Source organism: Pimephales promelas, chromosome 4 (genome assembly GCF_988280905.1).
Source record: "Pimephales promelas chromosome 4, fPimPro1.hap1.1, whole genome shotgun sequence".
NCBI classification, from domain to species: domain Eukaryota; kingdom Metazoa; phylum Chordata; class Actinopteri; order Cypriniformes; family Leuciscidae; genus Pimephales; species Pimephales promelas.
In genome coordinates this window covers 43,875,329-43,897,726 of record NC_142772.1, presented here as the reverse complement: position 1 = coordinate 43,897,726, position 22,398 = coordinate 43,875,329, and the positions used below count along the sequence as shown (strand labels likewise).

Sequence of the window (22,398 nt, the reverse complement as noted above, 5' to 3'; positions counted from 1 at the left end):
AAAGCAAATTTACACAATGTTTTGAGAAAATGTTCCATCTAGTCACACACAGACATCAAGATTTTGCATATGATTCACAAAAATGGTGACAATAAATAAAAAAAATGCTTCATGCCGCAATGCATGATGGGTAGCTTTCATAGTACAAAACATCCTCGATTCCCAGGCTTTTTTGTTTTGGTTGTCACCGTCGTTGAGAATCATAGGCAAAATCTTGATATCTGTGTGTGACTATGTGTTTCAATTTCTTAAAACATATTGTACGCAGTGGTCATTATAAAGTTACTGGTCCAAATAATGCAGTTCTACGTGATGAATAATTATAAATTTCAGATATAAAAACATAAGTTTAGATGATTTTGTCATCATCAGCAAGCATCTGAAGACATCTAATTTTTAATTTTCTTGGTTTTCTCTGCACAATCAATGGTGTTATGCAAACAGTTACAACAGCCAAAGAAAAGCTAAAGTAAGAAGAATTGGGACCAAGAGCCCAACTAAAGCAAACACTCATCACCACAATGGTGACTTAAAATGAAACAAATATCACCATCTAAACCACATCTAAACAATGTAAATAAACTAATTTATTTCAAATTGTAAATTTAATGCATCCTGAGAGTGTTTCTTCGGTCCAGAAACAGTTTAAATTGTCTAAATAAGACCATGAGTTATGTTGAAAACATGTTGAACTTGTTTTTAACCTTGTACGAAGGATACATTAATGTCTATATCGGACGTGCAGAACACGTCACAAAAAGATGTCATGAAAACTTTCATTCCAGCCCCTCAGTGGATCAGCCCCATCAGACTTTTGTGACAAAAACAATATCTAAAGTATAAAATGTAAGGGTTGACAGACTGCCCCACTGAAGCAAACACTGATCTCCATAATGGTGACTTATAATTTTGATTTTTCACTTTCAGTGATTCTACTTGTTAACATCAGGTGTCTTCAATGTTGGTCAATCATTGCTCAATTAATCACTTAATTATCTCATTAACTTTAACACTGCTTCAGAGTTAATTTAACACTCTTGAGTGTGGAGTCATATAAACTCCCAGGAGAGTTAATTTAACACTGGAGTTTTTGCTGTGTAGAGAGATGTTGAGAGTTCTGCAAACATGTTGTCGTACAGACTTATGTCTACAGTGGAAGGCAAAAGCTCATTTTGTTCACAACATATGGATTGCAGCTAAATTGCAAGCAAATGCAAATAGCAAAAGTCAGCTCTAGTTTCACGTCATGTCCAAATTACCATAATTATGAGTTTCCGAATTTAAAAATGGCTTATTTTTTTGTTGAATTCATTTTTATAAATAGGCTAATCTGAGTTCTCACACTAGTGTTGTGACATGTAAAAACAACCAAGATGGCAGCAGCTAAAGCTACTTTGTTGACAACCTCTGGCATTTTAATATAAGGTAGTGCTAAAGTATTTGCCACTCATTACTAACAAAGCCACACTTGGATCCATTTTAGTGTTATGAGTGTTGCCATAGAAACAGTCCTTTCTTGTGTCTGTGTCTTAAATCTCACAGTCATTTTTGTAATTACGGTAATTCCGACACAATGTAAACGCTGCATGAACCTCTCACGCTGAACCAGTCCTGATATTTCTTTCTTGTAGTTATAATAGCACTTTGGAAACACCTGAATAAGCAATAAGCCTAATGATTTTGATCACAGAAAATGTATTAACGTCCCTTTTTGGTTACACAGACTGAAAAAACTACAGAAAAAGAGTTCAATTGTAGCTAGAACCATCGATCCATTGAATATTTTTCCGAATCAAATATGTAGTATTTGTTAGAAAAGGCCATGTTTCGTGCGCATGTGCTATTTTCCATCAGCCATCATCAGCAGAGACTCAACAAGACTGTATGTGCGTCAGTAAATTGCCTGTTTATCAAGTAAATGGTAAAAAGTAAATACAATGTCATCCTGTCATTAAGTGATTAGTATTTTTCAGTGTTGAAGCCGTGTATTGCGCACTGTTGAACGCACGTGAATGTGCTTTCCTATTATATTATTACTTGCAATTCATGGTATATATTTTGCAACCAGTATTGGATTTGTATGCATCTATGTGTGATTATCTCATTGATACCCGAAACGCTTGTTATTTAAATTGTTTGTGATTACGTGCAGTTCATTTAAATTACTTCGAGAAATTTTTTACCATTTCTGACCACAAAACTATAACCCTGTGTAACGCTGTGCTGTGTACAGACAGAGGAGCCTCGACGAAATCCAAACACAAGTAATCAAAGGAGATGCATTTGAAACGTGTGTTAGTACCTGATGTAAACAGCAATGCGCCTTGGCTGACCACTTGTGATTGGATCACCAAAACAAATCTTAATACCAGGTGGAAAAAGAGCTTCTCTTACACTCAAAAAATGATATGTTGGCTTTAGTCAATAGGTTTACACGTTAAACATACATAATTTGTTCATATAACTTCAACATCATGGAATTAAGTAATTTTAAGCGACCCAATTTAAGTAGTCTCAGTGTGAATTTTTAAAGGCTTCCTGACATGCTTCAGTTATTGTCTATATTCATTCATCCATTAATATTTCATTTACTTTAGTGACACATAATTAATTTGATAGACTAGCAGTAGCACATAATATCTTAAATGCTATGGCCACGTCTACACGAAGTCGGTGCGTTCCCTATCCGATATATTTTTTCCTTGTTCTAAAAAAAATCCATATCGTCGTATATGCGCACACACGAAACCACTGAAACCGACTGAAAACGGTGTAGTATATATGCCAGACCAGTGTGGGGCGCTGTAATTCTGCAACAGAGATACACTATACACGGAGAAGAAGACTTTGAGTATGCGCATAACCAAGAAAAAGACGAAGATGGTGTGTGACGCAGCCGACACGTAATGTGATGACATCATCGTTTCACAAAATATACGGATTGGCTGTGCACATGAATCGTTTTCAGATTTATCCACTTTGGGACCCGGTTTCACTCTCCCAAAACGCCGGATCCGTGTGGACGAAACGCCAATACGATAAAAAAAAAAATTATACGTATACAGTGAAACGCGTCTTCTTGTGGACAGGCCCTAAGATTAAAGGGTTAGTTCACCCAAAAATGAAAATTCTGTCAGTATTTACTCACCCTCATGTTGTTCCAACCCCGTAAGACCTTCGTTCATCTTCGGAAAACGAATTAAGATATTTAAGATATTAAAATCGCTCCTGCATACAGTCCATAGGCTTCTTGAGGGACTGGCTCTTGCCGTCCCCGAAAAGTCATAAAAGACATCGTTAAAATAGTCCAAGTGACTACAGGGGCTCAATCTTAAGTTTATCAAACGACGAGAACACTTTTGTGCGCAAAAAAACAACAAAAATAACGACTTTATTTCAACTATTCGTTTATTTCTCCCTCTGCGCGAGTCAGCTAACTAGTTTAATAGCGTAAGCTTCTGTTATTGTACGTCACACGCATCACGCACACATGACCAGCGTCGACCAATAGTGAGCCTACGTGTGACGTAGCTCTACGCAATCACACTACGTTAACGGACTATAGGCTTATGGAGAAGGAAGTGAATAGTTGAAATAAAGTCGTTATTTTTGTTGTTGTTTTGCGCACAAAAGTGTTCTCGTCGTTTGATAAACTTAAGATTGAGCCCCTGTAGTCACTTGGACTATTTTAACGATGTCTTTAATGACTTTTCGAGGACAGCAAGAGCCAGTCCCTCAAGAAGCCTATGGACTGTATGCAGGAGCGATTTTAATATCCTAAATATCTTAATTTGTGTTCCGAAGATGAACGAAGGTCTTACGGGGTTGGAACAACATGAGGGTGAGTAAATACTGACAGAATTTTCATTTTTGGGTGAACTAACCCTTTAACATGCTCCTTCAACCAAAGTTAAAAATAATTAAATCAGTCGACATCCAAACAAAATGCTCCACTCTTCTCCACAATGGTAGCCCACTGTCATTTAAATGGTTCTAATAATTCCAATGTAATTTAACAAACACGATTACACACCAACGAGTCTTCGCCTTTTCTAAATTACTCAAAAAAAAATAATAATAATTTGAACATTTACTCTCTCTTAATTCAGCCATATGCAAAGCATACTATGAACTAAATAGCACCGCCCAGTTTCAGTTAATGCAAATCAATCATGTAATCCAACATAAACAGATTAAGTAAACATAAATTGTACGTATATTTAAGCAGATTGAACACAATCAAATTAAGTTCAGGCAAAATGGCAGTTATTTAGAACCACAAATGGTTCCATCCCCCGCTTCATATATGGAACTCCAAAATGGTTCTATATAGAACCTTTTTTTTTTGGTAAAAGGTTCAATTGGCCAAGTATGGAACCCCAGGGTTCTATATAGAACCCAGAGGAACCCTTTTTTAAAGAGTGTATAGAACCTTTTAGGGGTTCCAAATGATAGAACCTTTTAAGGTAGAATAAAAACAACTTTCTTACATAGAAAAAAAAAACAATTCAAGTCAAAAAGCACGATTATTTTAAGTAAGCTAAATATAAAATATATTATGTAAAGTGCACAACCTTCCTAGTTCATTTTTGATTTTTGGGATAGACTTAGACTTAGACTTAGACTTAGACTTATCTTTATTAATCCTTAGGGATGACTCCCAAAAGGAAATTGAAACAAAAGGATATTGTATATAGTTTGCACTACAGGCATCAGGGAGCCGCTATCAATATGCGGGAGACTCCCAGAACTTCCGAGAGAGGTGGGATGTCTGAAATGATATCTCTTTATTTTCTCAATTAAATGGCAAATAGATCATATACAGGTACAAGGCCTTCCTTAAAGCTTTGAGGTAAACATCAAACATACCGTGCTGGCGCTGTGATGTAGAGTATCATTGTATAAACCTCCAGTTTCCCAATTCTTCACTTTCATGAATCTGGGACATTTGGAGGGACTTCCATTCTGTACAGTCTTAGTGGGGGAAACACTTCCATGGGTTTGCGGCTGTGGAGGAACAAACATTACACCTCATTACCAACTTGTTTATTATTAGCAAACACTATTATCCAAAATGACTCCCTGTACACCTATTACAGGAACAATTCCCACAACACGCTCCAAGAACAATTCAAAAGAGTGTTTAGGTGATCAACACTGACATTTAACTACGCAAAACTAGCCTTTTACGTCTTTAAAAGAATATTAAAGAGCATTTATAATGTAACATTTTCTACTAAAATGCATTCAAATAAAACAATGTTTTATTCATTAATCATAAATACGCAAATATTGATTAACATACTGACATATTCATATAAGCATGTGAGTTGTGGTAGATCAAACATAGCATTTTCTTAATCATTCATATAAAAAGCATAATAATGATAATATTAAACAAAACAAAATATTAAATTTCTTTAAAATAATGTTTTGGCTATCAACACAGACATGTAACCATCCTTATCAGGTCACTACGCAGAAACAGCCTTTTAGGTCTCGAAAAGATCGTTTTTATGTTTGACGTTAATCAGAGAATCTGCAAGAAAACAAATGATATTTGACACCAATGAACTTTCTTTGCAAAATTATTTATTCTTATTAAGCTATTTTAACAACCAGCAGGTAAAGGAAAGAAATTATACTCAAAGTGTCAAAGGGATAATCAGCATTATTAAGGAACGTTTAATTGAGCTTTGAGTTTCAGAGAGAATAAAATGCTCTCATTGACTTTCCATTCAAAGGATGACTGTAATTTGCTTCATCCACAAATGTATCACAAGTTGACATCTTTAATCCAAAGGAAATCAATCTAGCAGCCATTATCTTCCTTATGAAGACCCAGTTCACAGGCCGACGGTTTCGACACCACATCACTCGCATAATTGTGGTGGTTTCTGATGATATGAATGCAAACTTCAATATCAGCCTTGGCCCATTATGTACAGAATAGTGGGCGTCCTTCTACCCAATCGATTTGATTCTCCTCAGAAGACAAATATGTCTCTCTGGCTACGATTGTTGTTTCAAAGCCACCACGCTACACTTGGCTGGCACGGAAGACACCACACTCAATTTTGCGCATGTGAGACATCTGAAGTAAAACGGATGAGAAGAATAATCTTGTCACAAGTGAAATATGAGGGCCAAAGCGGATATGATACACCCCTTACATATATACAAACGTACACCGTGACAGGAAGGCGGTGTGAATTAAATGGTGTAAAATTAAAATGAAACTTCAACTGAGGATTCTGTGTTTATGACAGCGTTGCCCCGGGCGACGACTGACACACACACAACCACGTGTTCGAGCGGGTTGGAATAATCGGCAACAGCATCGACACTTGGAGAGACCACTTACCCACACAGGAGCACTTCAGAAACAAGCACTCGATACACTCACGTAACATTCAACACACCACCTCGTTTTTCAACTTTGCTTGATAACAGACACCGCAGGGGAAACGGATTTGTCTGCGTCTCATCCTTCTCATAATACAGCTGTATTAATTGTGTAAAAGAGTAACAAGAGCTGATTTGACAAACTAATTTCACAAGCTGCTAATAAATAAAACATTGTGGAATGACTAATCAGATGAAAAGATTGTGTTTGGAAACTGCCTGTATAAATGGGCCTACCTAATATTAGTTTTTTATACGCCTTTCCATCCATCTTTCCAGCCAATATTTCTTATCTGTCCATCCATCTATCCATCTTCACTTTAATGGAGATAGATTGTACTGTATGAATCTACAATAGCCACTGACCAATTTGGGATAGCATCAATAAATGTAACATCTATGTATATAAAACACTGGCATGATCACCAATCATAAATATGCAAATGTTGATTAATATGTATTGCAATATTCATAAAAGAGGGCTGAAATAGCTTAATTGACGCTTAAATTGCATCCATAACACAACATCTCCTTATAAAATACATCAAAAATTCTATGCATTACCAATCCCAAATATGCAAATATTGATTAATATACAGTATTTACATATTCATATTACGCATGAGATTTGTACTAAAGGGTGTCTACATTAAAGCATTTTCTAAAAATGCTGGGTTGTTTTAATCCAACTTTGGGTCAAATATGGACAAACACAAACGTAGGGTTAAAAATGTAATTAAAATTTGACCCAATGGCTGGGTTTGTATATATTTGACCCAAAGTTGGGTTAAAGCACACCAGCAATTTTTAGAGTGCATATAGTAATAAAAGACTAATTTCTATAATTTTTGCATGCAACTTTGAAATAAACATCCTTTAGATGCAAAAAATGTAGAAGTAAAACATAAATTTGTAAGTGATCAAATGTCATGCATCTACTAGAAAAAAAAACAGCCCCTGACATGGTAAATAATAACAGAAGGGGTTTTTTAGGGGCGCTGTGTGGTGATATACACAATAGCTAATGGTAAATATGCATTTGGTATCATAGCAATTAAGAAATCACATTTTTTAACTGGTGGTATTCTGTATTGACATAAGCATCCAGGAGAGGTACTATCTGTTTTATAATTTAACTTGTGAGGCGGGCATGGAATAAATAAAAATGTATAAAATGATAAAATATTGCTAATTTTTCACGGAGAGCTTCAAAAGGCGGCAAGATCATTGTTTAATGATGTTAGCAGCTCATCTGTCCAACTGCTTCACACCACTTCCACTGGGCGAGCGAGCCTTATTAGTGCTTAAATTATGCAGGGCGCTGCTGTTAGCCTTGGAAAACTCAGCACATTTCTAAAACAAACGCAACCACATCAGACAGACTGAAAGGCTATTATCTCAAACATTTCAAAATATCGCACCTGTAACGCTTTAGTGCCTTTGCTATAACTAAAGCAACCAAACATGCGTCAGCAAGGTTAACTTTCCAAACTACACACACTTCTAACAAAAAGAAAAATCAAGCTGTTCAATTTACAGCTAGACAAAGAAATGCAAAACAAGTTTTAAATTGTCTAAAGCAGCCTAATGCTCACTTATCTCAACAAGAATAGTGTCAAGAATATGCTGGCCATGTTCGAGCAAATTCATTACCCACTATTGTGTGTCAGTGGGACATTGCTAAAAGTGCAAAATGTCAGCATTCACTTCTGCTATAACAAGTTATTATAGAGTAGCCAAGGTCTAACTGTCAGAGTGAAGTGAAGATTACAAGGGAATGTGTTATCGACCCTTTTCAGATAATGTCATATCTGGCTAGCCATTTAAAGTCAATGTGACTGAATAACACACACTTAACCCTTATGCGCAGTTCGTTTATTCCTGCTACTGTGCGATTTCGGCATCCTATACTGTAAGATCGTTACAAATCACACTGTATCCACAAGTTTCCGAGGGGCGCTCCTGTAAAAAATAAAGTGGGTGAAACTTCCGGTGAGGCGGCGGAAGTAGCATTCGATATTTTGTGTGTTAGTTAGCGAAGAGGCTAGCTGTTTTTCAGAGAATTATTTTACTATTTAAAGACACAAATCTTTATGAGAGATGTCGTTACGGAGCTCAGGGACAACATGTGCTGTTCGCGGTTGTATGTATAACCGGACTAAACTAATTCAGTGGCTTAAACGTGATTGTTTTGAACATAAGCCGAAAACTAAATCAGAGTGATCCTGCCAACGACTGTAACGTTAGTTTCCATCACCTCCCAAAAGATGACGAATCTTCCTGTGTACATTGGTTTAAATTCTTAATATTCTCTAAACTCTATCAGCATGTGTTTGGCTGTTCGCTACTGATGTTACACCTAAACTCAGGATCAAAGCCTGTGTTGACAGAATACCAAATGTGCCAGTTAATGTATTCAAGCAGCACATTCATTTATAATTTTGAATAAACTCCAAAGCACAATGACTAAGTGTGTATTTTTTATTTTAATTGTTTGTCAGCTCACACAACTGTCTGTCACCATGCCTTGATGAGTATTGATTATTAATAATGTTATTATAATACTCCCAATCAACTACTGCGGAGGGTAAAGGTACTGTTATTTCACCCTATTTAATTTCGTTGAGGTTGTGTTCCCACATCGTTAGCTAGTTTGGATCGCTATAACTTGAATGACTGTCAACTGTTGAATGAACGAGTGTGAAGTATGTCAAGTCTCGCTTTGTTTACTTCCAACCGGAAGACGCGCCCACTTTTGACGCAAGGCCTCATGGGGCGTAAGAAACTTGTGGATAACATAAATCTAATAAACTTGGGTATGTAGAGTGTACGATGATGACACCTATGGAATCCTAGTCTACGACGCTAGTTAGTGTACAAGAATAAAACTTCAGTATGCGCTAGTGGTAAAATATATTAGCGCACTTTGGAAATTATGGTTTTTATGTGAGCTGAAAACAAAAAGAAGAGGTATTACAAGAGAAAGAGAAAAGAGAACGACCTGGCATGGGAATTTTGCAAATGGAGCTTGAGGTAATACAATTTTAAGTTTTAGCGCCATGTTGCGTTGATGCTAACATTTCTGAAACTTATCGCAGACTATCTTTGGCTGCAAGCCGTCTTCGAACCGCTTTCACACATAAATGGCCACGATTGGTCATCTTTTGTCTCAGACAGCCCAAAATCATTCAATGTATAAAGACCATTTCACAAGATGTAAACAACACTGGTCCAGAAACACTTCCAGTTTCAGTTTGTAACCGTTTTCTTTATTTCACATGTAAAGAAAAAATCTTAAAGATATTTGTTTAACTTTTTGATTCAGTTTTATATGTTCTGTTGGTTGTATTTTATCCCAGCTTTTATGTAAAAAACTGAAACAGGAAGTGCTTCGGGACCAGTGTTGTTTACATCTTGCAAAATGGTCTATACCGGGCAATAGGGTGTACACACTACACACTCAGGATGTTAGGGGTCTCTCAGACCCAGTGAAATGTGAATTTGCAGCAACAAGCGATAAAGGCTATGTAAAATTTGTTGATTACACACATTGCACTACAAAGCCCAATTATATTAAATATTATTCATTAGATGTTGTCTGATTGGCTGCAGCAGTTTTGCACTTATTGCGGAGGAACTTTGTGCCTGGTAGGACATGCTCTGAGTCTAAGGGTTCATAGATCATCTCAACAGTCATTGCATCTTTCAGTCACACTAATAGTGTCAAGCATCGTGCACAATAATCACAAATATAACTATGTCCCGTGTTCTTGTCTTTCTACTTCTCTTGCACTCTCCTCCTCCCTTCCTCGTCTTACTCACTGATGATTAATCATCCACCAGACAGTGTATTGCGCGAAAGAGAGAAAGAGAGCAACTTCGTCTTGGACCACACAGCTGCATCCATTCATTTCTCTGCTTTCTTGGATCGCCTCCATCCATCCGGTTTCTTTCAGAGAGATAATGCGTCACAAGAGGCCAGATGAGAGAGTCATGTGCTGATGTGAAATGTAAGCACTGCTACCCCCATAACCAGGGCTGTAGAAACACATGCTACACCAGCACTGTGTGGCAGGTACAGAGAAGACCATGTGACAGGCGCTAGACTAGAGACAGGCTTACTTGCAAGTAACCCTACTTGAAGTACTTGAAGCACTTCTGCAGTTAATTCAGCCTGAACTTCTTGACATGCTTCTTGACTGAATCTAAATCTTATTTTGATGATAATTTCAGTCATGGGTGTGATGTGAAATTTTGGTTTTGTTTAACATTGTATTTTTTAAATATAAGGTTAAAGTTTAAAAATCTCACAAATAAAAGTTTCCTCACAAAAGCAAAGGTCCATTAGTTCCTTGAGAGAAGGTTCTTTTGAAAACAAGCTTGAAGTTAAATTACAGATTCTTCAGAGTATGTTATATGTGTGTGGTACACTTTCGGCAAAATCCACTTTTTTAGCCCTTAAATGCATTTTGTTGTATATTTGGAGTGTTTATAAGTACAGAAAAGATGAAATTATTCTCTTCAGGTGCTTCGTTTATATCTTTATATTCTGTTTTGGTCATATTTTTCAACCGGTTCAGATTTTTCTGTTCTCTATGACGTTTTTTTTTTAACAATTACGTCACAGTATTTGCAGCGGAACTGACAAATAAGGACATTGACTACCGGTCCAACACTTCGAGCAATCCGCCATTATTATTTCTCGCTCCGATTTTGTAGTCCAAGGTCAATGATGCAGAAGTTACGAGAGGGCAAGTCAAAATGTTTGGTTGTTGGATGTAGTGACCTGAAGCACTTCAAGGATCCCCTCTTCAACAACCTCCGCCAGTATAAAGAAGGGTTTGCCGATCGACTTCGTCTGAATGAGGGGTAAAATCATTTAGCTGCTGTGTTTTCTGATGCTTTCTAAATGCAAGTTATTATATTATTATCAATACAGATTTTTAGTGGTAAGATCAGACCGCAGTCATTTATCTTGTCAGTGTGCTTGTTTTAACAAGACAAATAGTCAACTTTCACTAATAACACAACATAGTTAACTTACATACATGTACAACTGCATCCATATGAAGACTGTTCTGCAGGTTCGTCGTCGTCTTTTTCAACTCTCTCGCTCTGGCTCGAATATCTATGTAAGGCTTGATGGACAAGTCTTCCGTTGTTGACATTTTTTTAACGTGTGATTAAAAATGTTCTTTGAAGCTATAGTAATCGTATATCTCTTATCAAACTACAATAATGGCCGAACGCGGGGAGTTGAACCGAGTGTGAACTCACCGACCTGGAAAGCGGGCGGGGAAAGACGCAACTCCATTTTATTTAAAGGGGCCGCTTTGAAACGGGTCGCTCACAGACGCACCTCAGAAAAGGGGCCTGTGGAGCTATAAAAATGACGAATTCAGACCCAAACATTGCAGTTATGCTTTATATAGACCACAACGGTATGATTTATAAGTAAAAAATAATGATTTAAAAGCATGATATGCACACTTTAATGGCTCTTGCATTGCGATTTTCATACATGCATACCTATTTGGTTAGTTGCATTTTATTAGCAGTAATAAGCATTGATTTTCACTGAGAATAAACCTATTGTGATCCATGGTTTAAGAACCTCTGCTTTAAATCCTCAAGTACATTTTACAGTAAAAGAACAGTTCATCTCAATAATTAGCAAATAAAACGATGTATGTGGAACTATGTCCTGTATTTAAGTAAAGGACATTGACTTTCAGCCAGCTGTCATGTTTACAGTTTAAGTACAGCTTCAATATTTCTGAACTTGCACCTTTAAAGCAGAAAAACAAACACTCATAGATTACTGACTCACTCGCAGTCCTTCAAAGCCAAACGTGAAGCCATTTAGACTGTATTTTACCTTGTCACTCTCCGAGTAAGGGTTGTTAAGCACCATAGGCATGTTGTCCTTTCTCCAGAGGTCATCAAACACTCTGTCGTTATCCGACGCCAGCTGGGCTTTCTGACCATTTCCCACACCAAGGTCTCTGAAAGTCACAAACAGTTCAGGTCACACCTCAACCATCAGCCAGAAGGAAACTACTCAAAACACTTTCAGTTATATCATTTATTTATTCTTGTCTATTGTAAGTGTATTATGTTTGTGTTAACAAACTGAGGGAACAGATGTCATGATGATGATCAGATGTCATCCATTGAGCTTAACTTTTAATTCCATTAAAACGGTGTTTCTCAACCCTGCTTCTGCAGGACCCCCAACACTGCACGTTTTCTTTGTCTCCCTAATCAAACACACCTTTCAACTCATCAGCTCGTGTGATAATAAGCTGAATCAGGTGTGTTTGATTAAGGAGACAAATGCTGGATTCCAGTCCAAAATGGTCATGCCCTTCACTCGCTAACTTCCCTTTGTTGCGTTCACGCGGATGCACGTCATTGCGTTGCATGAGTGCCCACTACTGGCAGAAACTGCAATGGGCTGAATTGAAACGTCCTAAGCCCTTGATTACTTGGAATCAGAGTGGAGTTGATTTATTATTTACATTTTTTGTTTAATGCAGGGTTGCCAACTCTCACGCAATTGAGCCAATTCTCACGCTCTCACGCCACACCCCTGATTTCTCACGTTAAATTGTCAAGGTGCTCGGTAAAATACCTGAAAGATGAGCTTATCTATAGATCTACCAGTTGAGCCCCTCGTGATCGACTAGTTTTACTGCAAATTAGTTAAAATATCCTCAAATCTAGAGTGAGCGTGCATGCGAGACAGATGTTGAGCTCCTAACGGCGCGGACGCAAAGCCAGGACTGGAGCAAAAGCCCGTTCCTCTCTGCACTCTAAGCGTTCTGTTGTCACTCCACTACGGGTTTTCCAGTCTCACTCACAGGAAAAACTGCTCCGTTGTTGAATCGATTTTAAAAGATAATCTTGCGTTTTATTTTCGTCACATTTCTGACAGTAACTCTCATTCGGTTAAACAATATGACAACACAACATCACTAGAGTGAAACAGGCATAATTAATTCAAACCAAGTGGTGTACTTTGAAAACTGGGGTGTGATCACAAAATGAAAATAATATTTATGTCTATATATATATATATATATATCCATTCTTCTATTAATGTTGCTGGAAGCTTCTCACACTGCCTGTTAGTTCCTGCTCACTTCAGCGTAATATGAACATTCAATGCAAGAGTAATTTGGGATAAATAAACTTGTGGAAAAAAAAAATGCATTTTAAAAAAAAAGAACTTTCCCAAAATCTAGTTTGTGAGGCATCAAATAAAACCTGGCTAGCCATGTAATTAAAATAGAGGAAATACACTAACCTAAAGGATTATTAGGAACACCATACTAATACGGTGTGTTTGACCCCCCTTCGCTTCAGAACTGCCTTAATTCTATGTAGCATTGATTCAACAAGGTGCTGAAAGCATTCTTTAGAAATGTTGGCCCGTAATGATAGGATAGCATCTTGCAGTGGTTGGAGAGATTTGTGGGATGCACATCCAGGGCACAAAGCCCCTGTTCCATCACATCCCAAAGATGCTCTATTGGGTTGAGATCTGGTGACTGTGGGGGCCATTTTAGTACAGTGAACTCATTGTCATGTTCAAAAAACCAATTTGAAATGATTCGAGCTTTGTGACATGGTGCATTATCCTGCTGGAAGTAGCCATCAGAGGATGGGTACATGGTGGCCATTGAGGGATGGACATGGTCAGAAACAATGCTCAAGAAGGCATTCAGAGGGCCTAAAGTGTGCCAAGAAAACATCCCCCACACCATTACACCACCAGCCTGCACAGTGGTAACAAGGCATGATGGATCCATTTTCTCATTCTGTTTACGCCAAATTCTGACTCTACCATCTGAATGTCTCAACAGAAATCGAGACTCATCAGACCAGGCAACATTTTTCCAGTCTTCAACTGTCCAATTTTGCAAACTGTCGCCTCTTTTTCCAATTAGTAGTGGAGATGAGTGGTATCCGGTGGGGTCTTCTGGTGTTGTAGCCCATCCGCCTCAAGGTTGTGCGTGTTGTGGCTTCACAAATGCTTTGCTGCATACCTCGGTTGTAACGAGAGGTTATTTCAGTCAAAGTTGCTCTTCTATCAGCTTGAATCAGTCGGCCCATTCTCCTCTGACCTCTAGCATCAACAAGGCATTTTCGCCCACAGGACTGCCGCACACTGGATGTTTTTCCCTTTTCACACCATTCTTTGTAAACCCTAGAAATGGTTGTGCGTGAAAATCCCAGTAACTGAGCAGATTGTGAAATACTCAGACCGGCCCGTCTGGCAACAACAACCACGCCACGCTCAAAATTGCTTAAATCACCTTTCTTTCCCATTCTGACATTCAGTTTGGAGTTCAGGAGATTACATTTAGGGTCCTGGTCAAGACATTGAAGCAACTGCCATGTGATTGGTTGATTAGATAATTGCATTAATGAGAAATTGAACAGGTGTTCCTAATAATCCTTTAGGTGTGTTTAAATTGAGGTTTGTTGTCACACACGGTCTCAATACACTTTAGACAATACACAATAATGGTGACAATGTTTAGCAGATTTTTGGAGTACATATATAGGTAAATTTAACAGTCAAATTAATTCTAAGAGCAGGATGTCTTCTTGATGAGTGTTGACAACATTTAACCAATAATGCTTTGAGAGAAAACCTTTCTCGAGTCAGTAGCGCTCATGTAATTACCTGTAGTGATATTACTCATGTTCAGTTGTTCCCAGAAATATCTTGTTCTAAAAGCTTCAAGTGGTAGCGCATGGTTTGTGGACTCATCTTTCCTTCTTAAATGCCACTTAATTCAAAATGAAGAATGCAAGCATAACCTACAGTATATTTGTACATATATTGAAAAGTTTAGTGATTTCCTGGAATGCCATACTGTATATTTTGTATTTGAGGTCGCCCAGTACGTGCCTCCTAGTCCTAGTGTGGGTGGAGGAGAGAGAAACTAATAAAGATAATATTTCTTATTATAATCGTATTAAATACGTTAAACTTTTCAATATTAAGTCTCGGAATTTGTGTCTTAACTCATGCTTCGCAGTACCAGAGCGCTTCACATTGCAAGTGCAAAGCTGTACCAGGTGACCTAAGTGACCTTTCATTTTTTTATTAGTTTACATTTGATTCGCTGTGGTAAAAGGGGTCATAACATAATTTTGTGACATCACTCACCTATCCACCTGCACCTCGACATCCTTCCTGTCTATGACTCTCTGACCTTCTCCATTGATCTCTTTTTTGCTGTTCTTGATGAGCTTCAGCACTGGCTCAATCTCCTTCAACAGGTCGTTGTTCTCCTCCACCCCATTGAGGAGGAGGGCTGAATGGCCTCCTTCTCTGATCAGAGTGTCCTGGGCCAGCAGGGGAATCAGGGGTTTGTTCTCCCACGGTTCTTTCCCGGGAGTGTAGGCAGAGGACAGGTTCTCTATCGCCCTGAGCTCTTTGGTCATGTTGGGCGTGAGGGGCGAGCATCGTTCGCACGGCCTGCTCTGAGGGGGGTTGACGGGCCTGGTGACTCGAACCGTTCTGGGTTTACCGTCGCCGCTCAGCGTGGTCTCCAGGTGAGTCGTGAAACCCTCTGGTCCACGGAGGATCAGGACGGCGTGGCTTTCGGTCGACACGTTCTTCAGGGTCTCGAGCGCACGCTCGTAGCTCAGGTCCACCAAAGGCTTGTTGTTGACGGCCAGGACAATGTCGCCGACTTGGACCAGCCCACATTCCTCTGCCGCCCCGCCTCGAATGATGTCGGAGATGATGATGGGCGGCTTGCACACACGTTGTTTGACCAGAAAGCCCAGCCCACCGATCTTTCTTTTGAAGAGGCGCACCGAGATGATGTTGGGCTGCAGCTGACACACGCTGGGCTCAGATTCCTGCATTGTGTCTTCCTGTACGTCAGCGCTGATCTGCAATTGAGTTGAACGTGACAAAGGAGAGCAACATGTCAAATGTGTCAGGCGAAGACATGCGGAGATGCAAAACATAGGTCAATAAAATTCACATTTTCATTGTGCTGATGGCATCCTGTGACATTTAAGAAAATATTCAGACTTTCAATTAGGTCCAACTATGAATATAGCAAGTTCTTTTAACAAAAATAATTTCTTCTAAGCTTGTACTCTTTAATATTTCCATGGAACAAAAAGCAACAAAAAATGACATGAAAGTAGTCCATACGACTCATGCTCTACGTGCTTTGATCAGTCCGATTTGTGAATGAATTTTGAATTTTGTCAATGAACTCTTGATCTGGTTCACTGACTTTAGTTTTCAGCTCACTGAAGGCGAACTTCAGCAAATAGTGAACATTATTCAATTGAATTTCAGTCTAGTTCTCATACAAAACTATTGTAGAGCTTCAGAAGAATTGAAATTTATAGTTGTTTGTGAAGATTGCTCCAAATTCATTTTTTTTTGCTCTACAGAAATATAATAGCCTCATCTGGGTTTGGAACAACACGAGGCGAGTAAATAATGACAGAATTGAATTTTTTTGGACAAACTATTGCTTGATTTTGAATGCAAGTCATTATTTCTAAGAAAAAGTCATTCAGTTCAATTTATCACAATATTTTTTTTTTTTATAATTTCAATGAGAGAGTGGTGACTCATTTCACAGTGTACAAGCTGTGAACTTCAATTCACTCTTTCCTTTCTGTTGACAAGCCAGTAGCATTTCCTTCAGCATCATGCTCAGTCTCAATTAAACGTTCATGTAAGAAACACTTATAATATACAGTCCTCCTGCATCTCGCCTTTCTTGGCAGCATGAAACGCATATGCCTCGTGTGAACAACTATTGTCCAATTCTCTCAAAATGAGACATTAGTAATTCAGATTTAGAGTTGTGATTGTAATAAAGAATAGGGGGAAAAAACTAGCTAACTAACAACGTTCAATTGCAAAGCAGTTTCCCAGCATTTCAAGAACTATTGGTGGATGATGAAATAAAACAAAAAAAATGCATTTGTTGAAATGACATTTCCCATTGAAAATTCATGCACAATATCTAAGATCTTACATTCCTCGATTAGAAAAGATGCTTCATTTTGGTTACTTAACTGGTTTTATGCAAGACAACATATCAAGCTGACTTCATTAGGTTTCATTAATGAAAGCAATTTAACTGTCAGATCAGGGATAAACAGTTCGTGCATTGCCAAACATATTAATTCAAACAGTTAACATATTGGTGAATCGTGTGATATTATCATAATAATAGCATAATTTACCAAGACGTATACAAAAAAGCTTTCGTTGTTAAAAATCAGTTGATTTGCACACATATTGTGGTCGGTTTAAAAAAAAGTAGGCTAATTAAAATCAGTAAACAATTATGTTTAAATAAATCTCATGCACAGATATTTCTGCTAAAAAATGGGAAATAATTATAAAGTGCATGCTTCAAACCTTCTCTTAATATATAAAGATAGAAACACACTGACGGTTCTTCACATTCACAAATACATTAAATTAATTACAGCCTATAGACCTTTTTTAAAACCAAAATATAATAAATGTGAGCCAACTATGCAGGAGTTATCAAAAGCAATGACCTGCAGATGCATGTTCAACAGGACACACCAGTTGCATCAGAGCTCCAGCAACTCCACATGCCCATTTCAGAAAACAGCATCGTATATTACAGTTTGCGATTCGCCAAAAAAATGTCGAATAAACTAAATATACTTTCGAGAGTAAATAAAATATATAAAAGCAACGCAACTTACCTTTCCACTTTCAAAAGCTATAAAAATCGCCTCACACAGTGCGGTTATCACCTTGCCAATATTCCGATGGAAGGTTCAGACTTTTCCTTCTTGATGTCCCACTCAGAAGACGCGTGGCATGTCTGCGCGAGCCGCTGTATAAACACGCCGCGCGTGAGAAGCTCTGCGCTCCTGCCGCTCCGGTGCGCGAGCATTTATTCCGCGCGCACTGCTGTCATTCTGTCATCCATCCCTCCCGAGGCTCTGCCTCCCTCAATGGGAGGGTTTTACAACCCCACTGCACTCACATATATCGGAAGGAATCAGATTTGCACAGTAATATGTGTTTATCTTCATTTTGACTGTTAAAACATTTATAATTAAAGCAGAAACCAACATTATTTGAAATATGGGAGACCGGAAAGGATTATAAATTAATGCCAAGTTTAACCTAAAATATTAACTAAACGGGTGAAATCACCATCATATAGGTTAAGACCAACACAGTATAAGCTGCGAGTAGGAGTACAAATAACTATACAGCATTTGCAAGATAAAAAACTGTTTTGAGGCAAGACGGTAAAAGGTCAGGTCTGGTTTATAATTAGATTTATGATGAGACGTTCTGTTATGTTTTCAGATGTGCACTATAATTTTCTAAATGTGTTATCAATTTAACTTTGATTTTAAGCAACCAAATATGATTAACAGAATAAATCAATGCACAAATGCATTTATGTTTTTTTATTGTTTCAACTCGCCCTGGTCGAGGTTCACTGTAAATAAAAAATATGATCAATAAGTTAAGATGACATGCTTTTGCTTTAACTCATCAAAATATGTTATTTTTTATAAGATACTATAGATCCAACTCATTTTAATTAAAGTAATTTAAGTTGAAATGACTTTATCCAAGTTGATTGTACTTAAAAATTTAAGGCTGCAACTTTTTTTTACAGTACACAATACTTAAACTGTTTAGAATTTGAAGTGGACAAAAATGCTACATCAAAGTTTGAGACTCTTAAGTTAAACAGTGTTTTATTTTTAATTTTCCATTCAATTAAAAAAAGTTTGGCTTACCCAGCAGATGAATTATTAAGTTTATCAAAAATAAAACTGCTCCATGGTCATTCTAAACCACATAACCCTGTATTATGTTGTAAAAAACAACAGTTATCACCCAAGCAAGAATGCTTTTATCTGTGGACCTTCAAAGATTAGTGTTAAAGGTTTCCTGCATTACATGGTCAAGCAGCAGAAGAAAAGAAAACATCATGAACCACACACACAGAAACTTTCTATAACAGATTACGTATACCGTAGTTATCACCTCGGGACACTAAAAGCTCTAGCGCAATTTATAGAAAATGAATATTAATTATGCACACTGCATTATGAAGTTTTCTCTGCCAATTTTATATTTGAGTACAGCCTGTATATTTGAGTTTACAACTTTACACCCACACGATGTACAAAAACATGATTTCATTAAATAAGAGGTTGAACCTATAGTCATATATATATATATATATATATATATATATATAAAATGATTCTTGTAGGTGAGATGCTATTTTTGTATTAAATATATTTCTCAATGCAGCATGACAAATCTGAATCTAGTCTATTAAAGTCATAATGACTTTGAATTAAGGTTTAGGTATCAACACCAGCTGAACATACATTGCAACCTGATGTTGATGTTTCTTCATAAGCCTTAATATTGTTTTGCAATGCGTCATTCCGACAGGATCTTCATTTATACAGACGAATATGAATTTGCACTGCAGGAGGAGAGACACGCTTCAGACTGACCACAGACTTAAATAAACAAGACCGTATTTATAACAAACTAAACTTATATGAATAAATAAGTTATGTGATGTGCATTGTTAAAGCATGCAGTGCAAAAGAGAAAAAAATAATAGTATAAAAATATGATAAAATATCTTTTTAATCAAAATACAAGTGTGAGACCACCAGATAATGTCTTACTCATCTACTAACATTCAAAATAACACTTAAAAGCACCACTTCACATTGACTATAGCAATAAATGTAGTGTATATTTTTTAATCTGAAGGGATTCTGTCGAGCATGGGCAAGCGCTGGGGAAATTTTCAATCTCTGATGTGAATAAATGCAAACACACACACACACACGGCCTGTCGGCCTGGTCGAGCCATTATGTCAGTCACTTCCGACTTGAGTGCTGCCATCTGCCCTATAATGAAACCGTGCACTGTGGCTCATCACACACACACACACACACATACACACTTTCTTCTTACACCCATCTAATTCAAACACACACACAAAAGCAGAAGCAAACAAACATTTACACATGCAACCTCTCAATGAAAGCTGCAGAAACTAAAGACATTTAGCTGAAATTACAAATGTTACTATTTTGGCATTTCTTTTTATAACCATATTTTCAGTTTGCGAGAGATTGTGGGTTGAGTCACATTGCCACTGCCAGTTCTTGTCTGTGTAATATATATATGAAGAGTTCAGATGCAAAAGCCTCTAAGTGCCATTTGAAATTTTCTTCTAGAATGATCATTTTTATCAAGCTTGTATATTTAAGTTCAGTGATTTCACTTAAATGGCAATGATAATTACCTATTAATTGTTATTTAAGTGAAATTACTGAACTTATATATAGGCTACAAGTTTCATAAAAATCATCATTAAAGAAGAAAATTTCAAATGGCATTTATAGAGGCTTTTGCATCTGAACGCTTCATATATATATTAGTCCAATGAAATACAATTTAGCCTGTTTTGCCTCTGATTTCACACAGGTAAACACACACACTTGTGAATGTATGATTTTATGTGAATGTATGATTTTTTTCCCCTCTGGTTGCCATGGAAACTTTTTCTTGTTGGTTATGTTGTTCTTTCTCATACAGGGAGGGAGAAGAACCACATGAAACTATGCAACTATATATTTTTTCTAACAGGGTAGTAAAAGTTTAGCTGGCTGCTGAGCTCCCTTGTCGTGCGTCGACGTACTCGACGCGTCGGCATGAGCCCAAACGTGCGCGATCCTTACTCACCATCTGGTGTCGTTTAAAGCCCATTGATTGAAGCTGCACTGAAACTTTAATTTGGACCTTGAACCGTTTGGTTCCCAACGAAGTCCATTATATGGAGAAAAATCCTGTAATGTTTTCATCAAAAACCTTAATTTCTTTTCGACTGAAGAAAGAAAGACATGGATATCTTGGATGACAGGGGGGCGAGTAAATTATCAGCAAAAGTTTTTTAAAAAGTGAACTACTCCTTTAATGCTGCGCAGTTTTACACAATCGTACTAAAAGTAGCCTACATTTGAACAAACCCACAGTAATTGCAAGTAATGGCTGGCTACTCAATTCCACTGCCAGACTTGTTCACCAGACTTGATAAAAAGCATTACTGAAGCAAGTGCAGTAGGCTACAACTGTAGTGTACAATAAATCATATTTACTTACCTAAAACACATGCGAGAGCGGAGTCTCTGTGGGGAGCTCTCCCCAAAATGCCACGCTGAAATTGATCCTTGTTTTATTTCTGTTTTTCCCAAAGCCTGCTTGGCTAAGTTGATCTAGCTATGTTTAAGTTCTGGGGGATTTTCTGAACTCGCCAGTTTGTAATCTTGAACCATATTGATTTAACGACACAACACAACAGCGGTGTGCGAGATATTGTTTTGTATCATAGAAATGAATGCATAGATTCCTCATTAGGGAGGGATACATATTAGCGGACCATTGAAACTTTACGGCCGCTAATGAGGAATCTATGGGCTCTATGCACGGCGGTATTTCCGGTGAAGCATTAGGGATGCTCGATAACTTCCGCCGATCGTAGAGTCCAATGCAATACCGAGAATTGAATTTTATACTCTATGGTTATACTAAAGAAACGTTAGTCACAAAAACAGATAAAACAGACACCCCTCGTTGTGTTTATGCTTCTTTTTAAAATTATATTAAATAAATATAACTATATATAAAATTACATCTAAACGTATGTACGTTTCATTTCAAAGACTGGAGGACAGTAAATTTGGAAGACTCTGCCATAATCCCGTTTTCCTCGGTTTTCCTCCGCTTTAATCTCCACAACCGGAAATGGACGAGCATCCTTGCGTCAAATGCGGAATTTATGCGTGCATATAGCCCATTGTAAGGTTTCTATAAGCGGAAACCGAGGATAGCGCGGATATTACGTCATTTATAGGCGACAATGACCAGGGATGAGCCATTATTAAAAACA

The 22,398-nt window shown here is 37.6% G+C and overlaps 1 protein-coding gene across 4 annotated transcripts in view; it reads right to left on the bottom strand.

The window, feature by feature from the left end:
- Positions 1-21,804, bottom strand: part of nos1 (nitric oxide synthase 1 (neuronal)) — a 69,439-nt gene extending 47,635 nt beyond the window's left edge. For 3 of the 4 annotated variants that reach the window (XM_039659973.2, XM_039659975.2, XM_089130562.1), the window contains exons 1-4: positions 18,148-18,333; positions 15,590-16,323; positions 12,284-12,410; positions 4,870-5,007 (exon numbers count right to left, since the gene is read on the bottom strand). In XM_039659973.2, the coding sequence (XP_039515907.1) occupies positions 4,870-5,007; positions 12,284-12,410; positions 15,590-16,296 (972 nt within the window). In that variant the 5' untranslated portion in view covers positions 16,297-16,323; positions 18,148-18,333. Of the gene's footprint in view, positions 1-4,869; positions 5,008-12,283; positions 12,411-15,589; positions 16,324-18,147; positions 18,334-21,611 lie in introns of those variants that run through there. The other variant, XM_039659974.2, reaches the window with a different exon arrangement.
- Between the last annotated feature and the right edge of the window lie 594 nt (positions 21,805-22,398).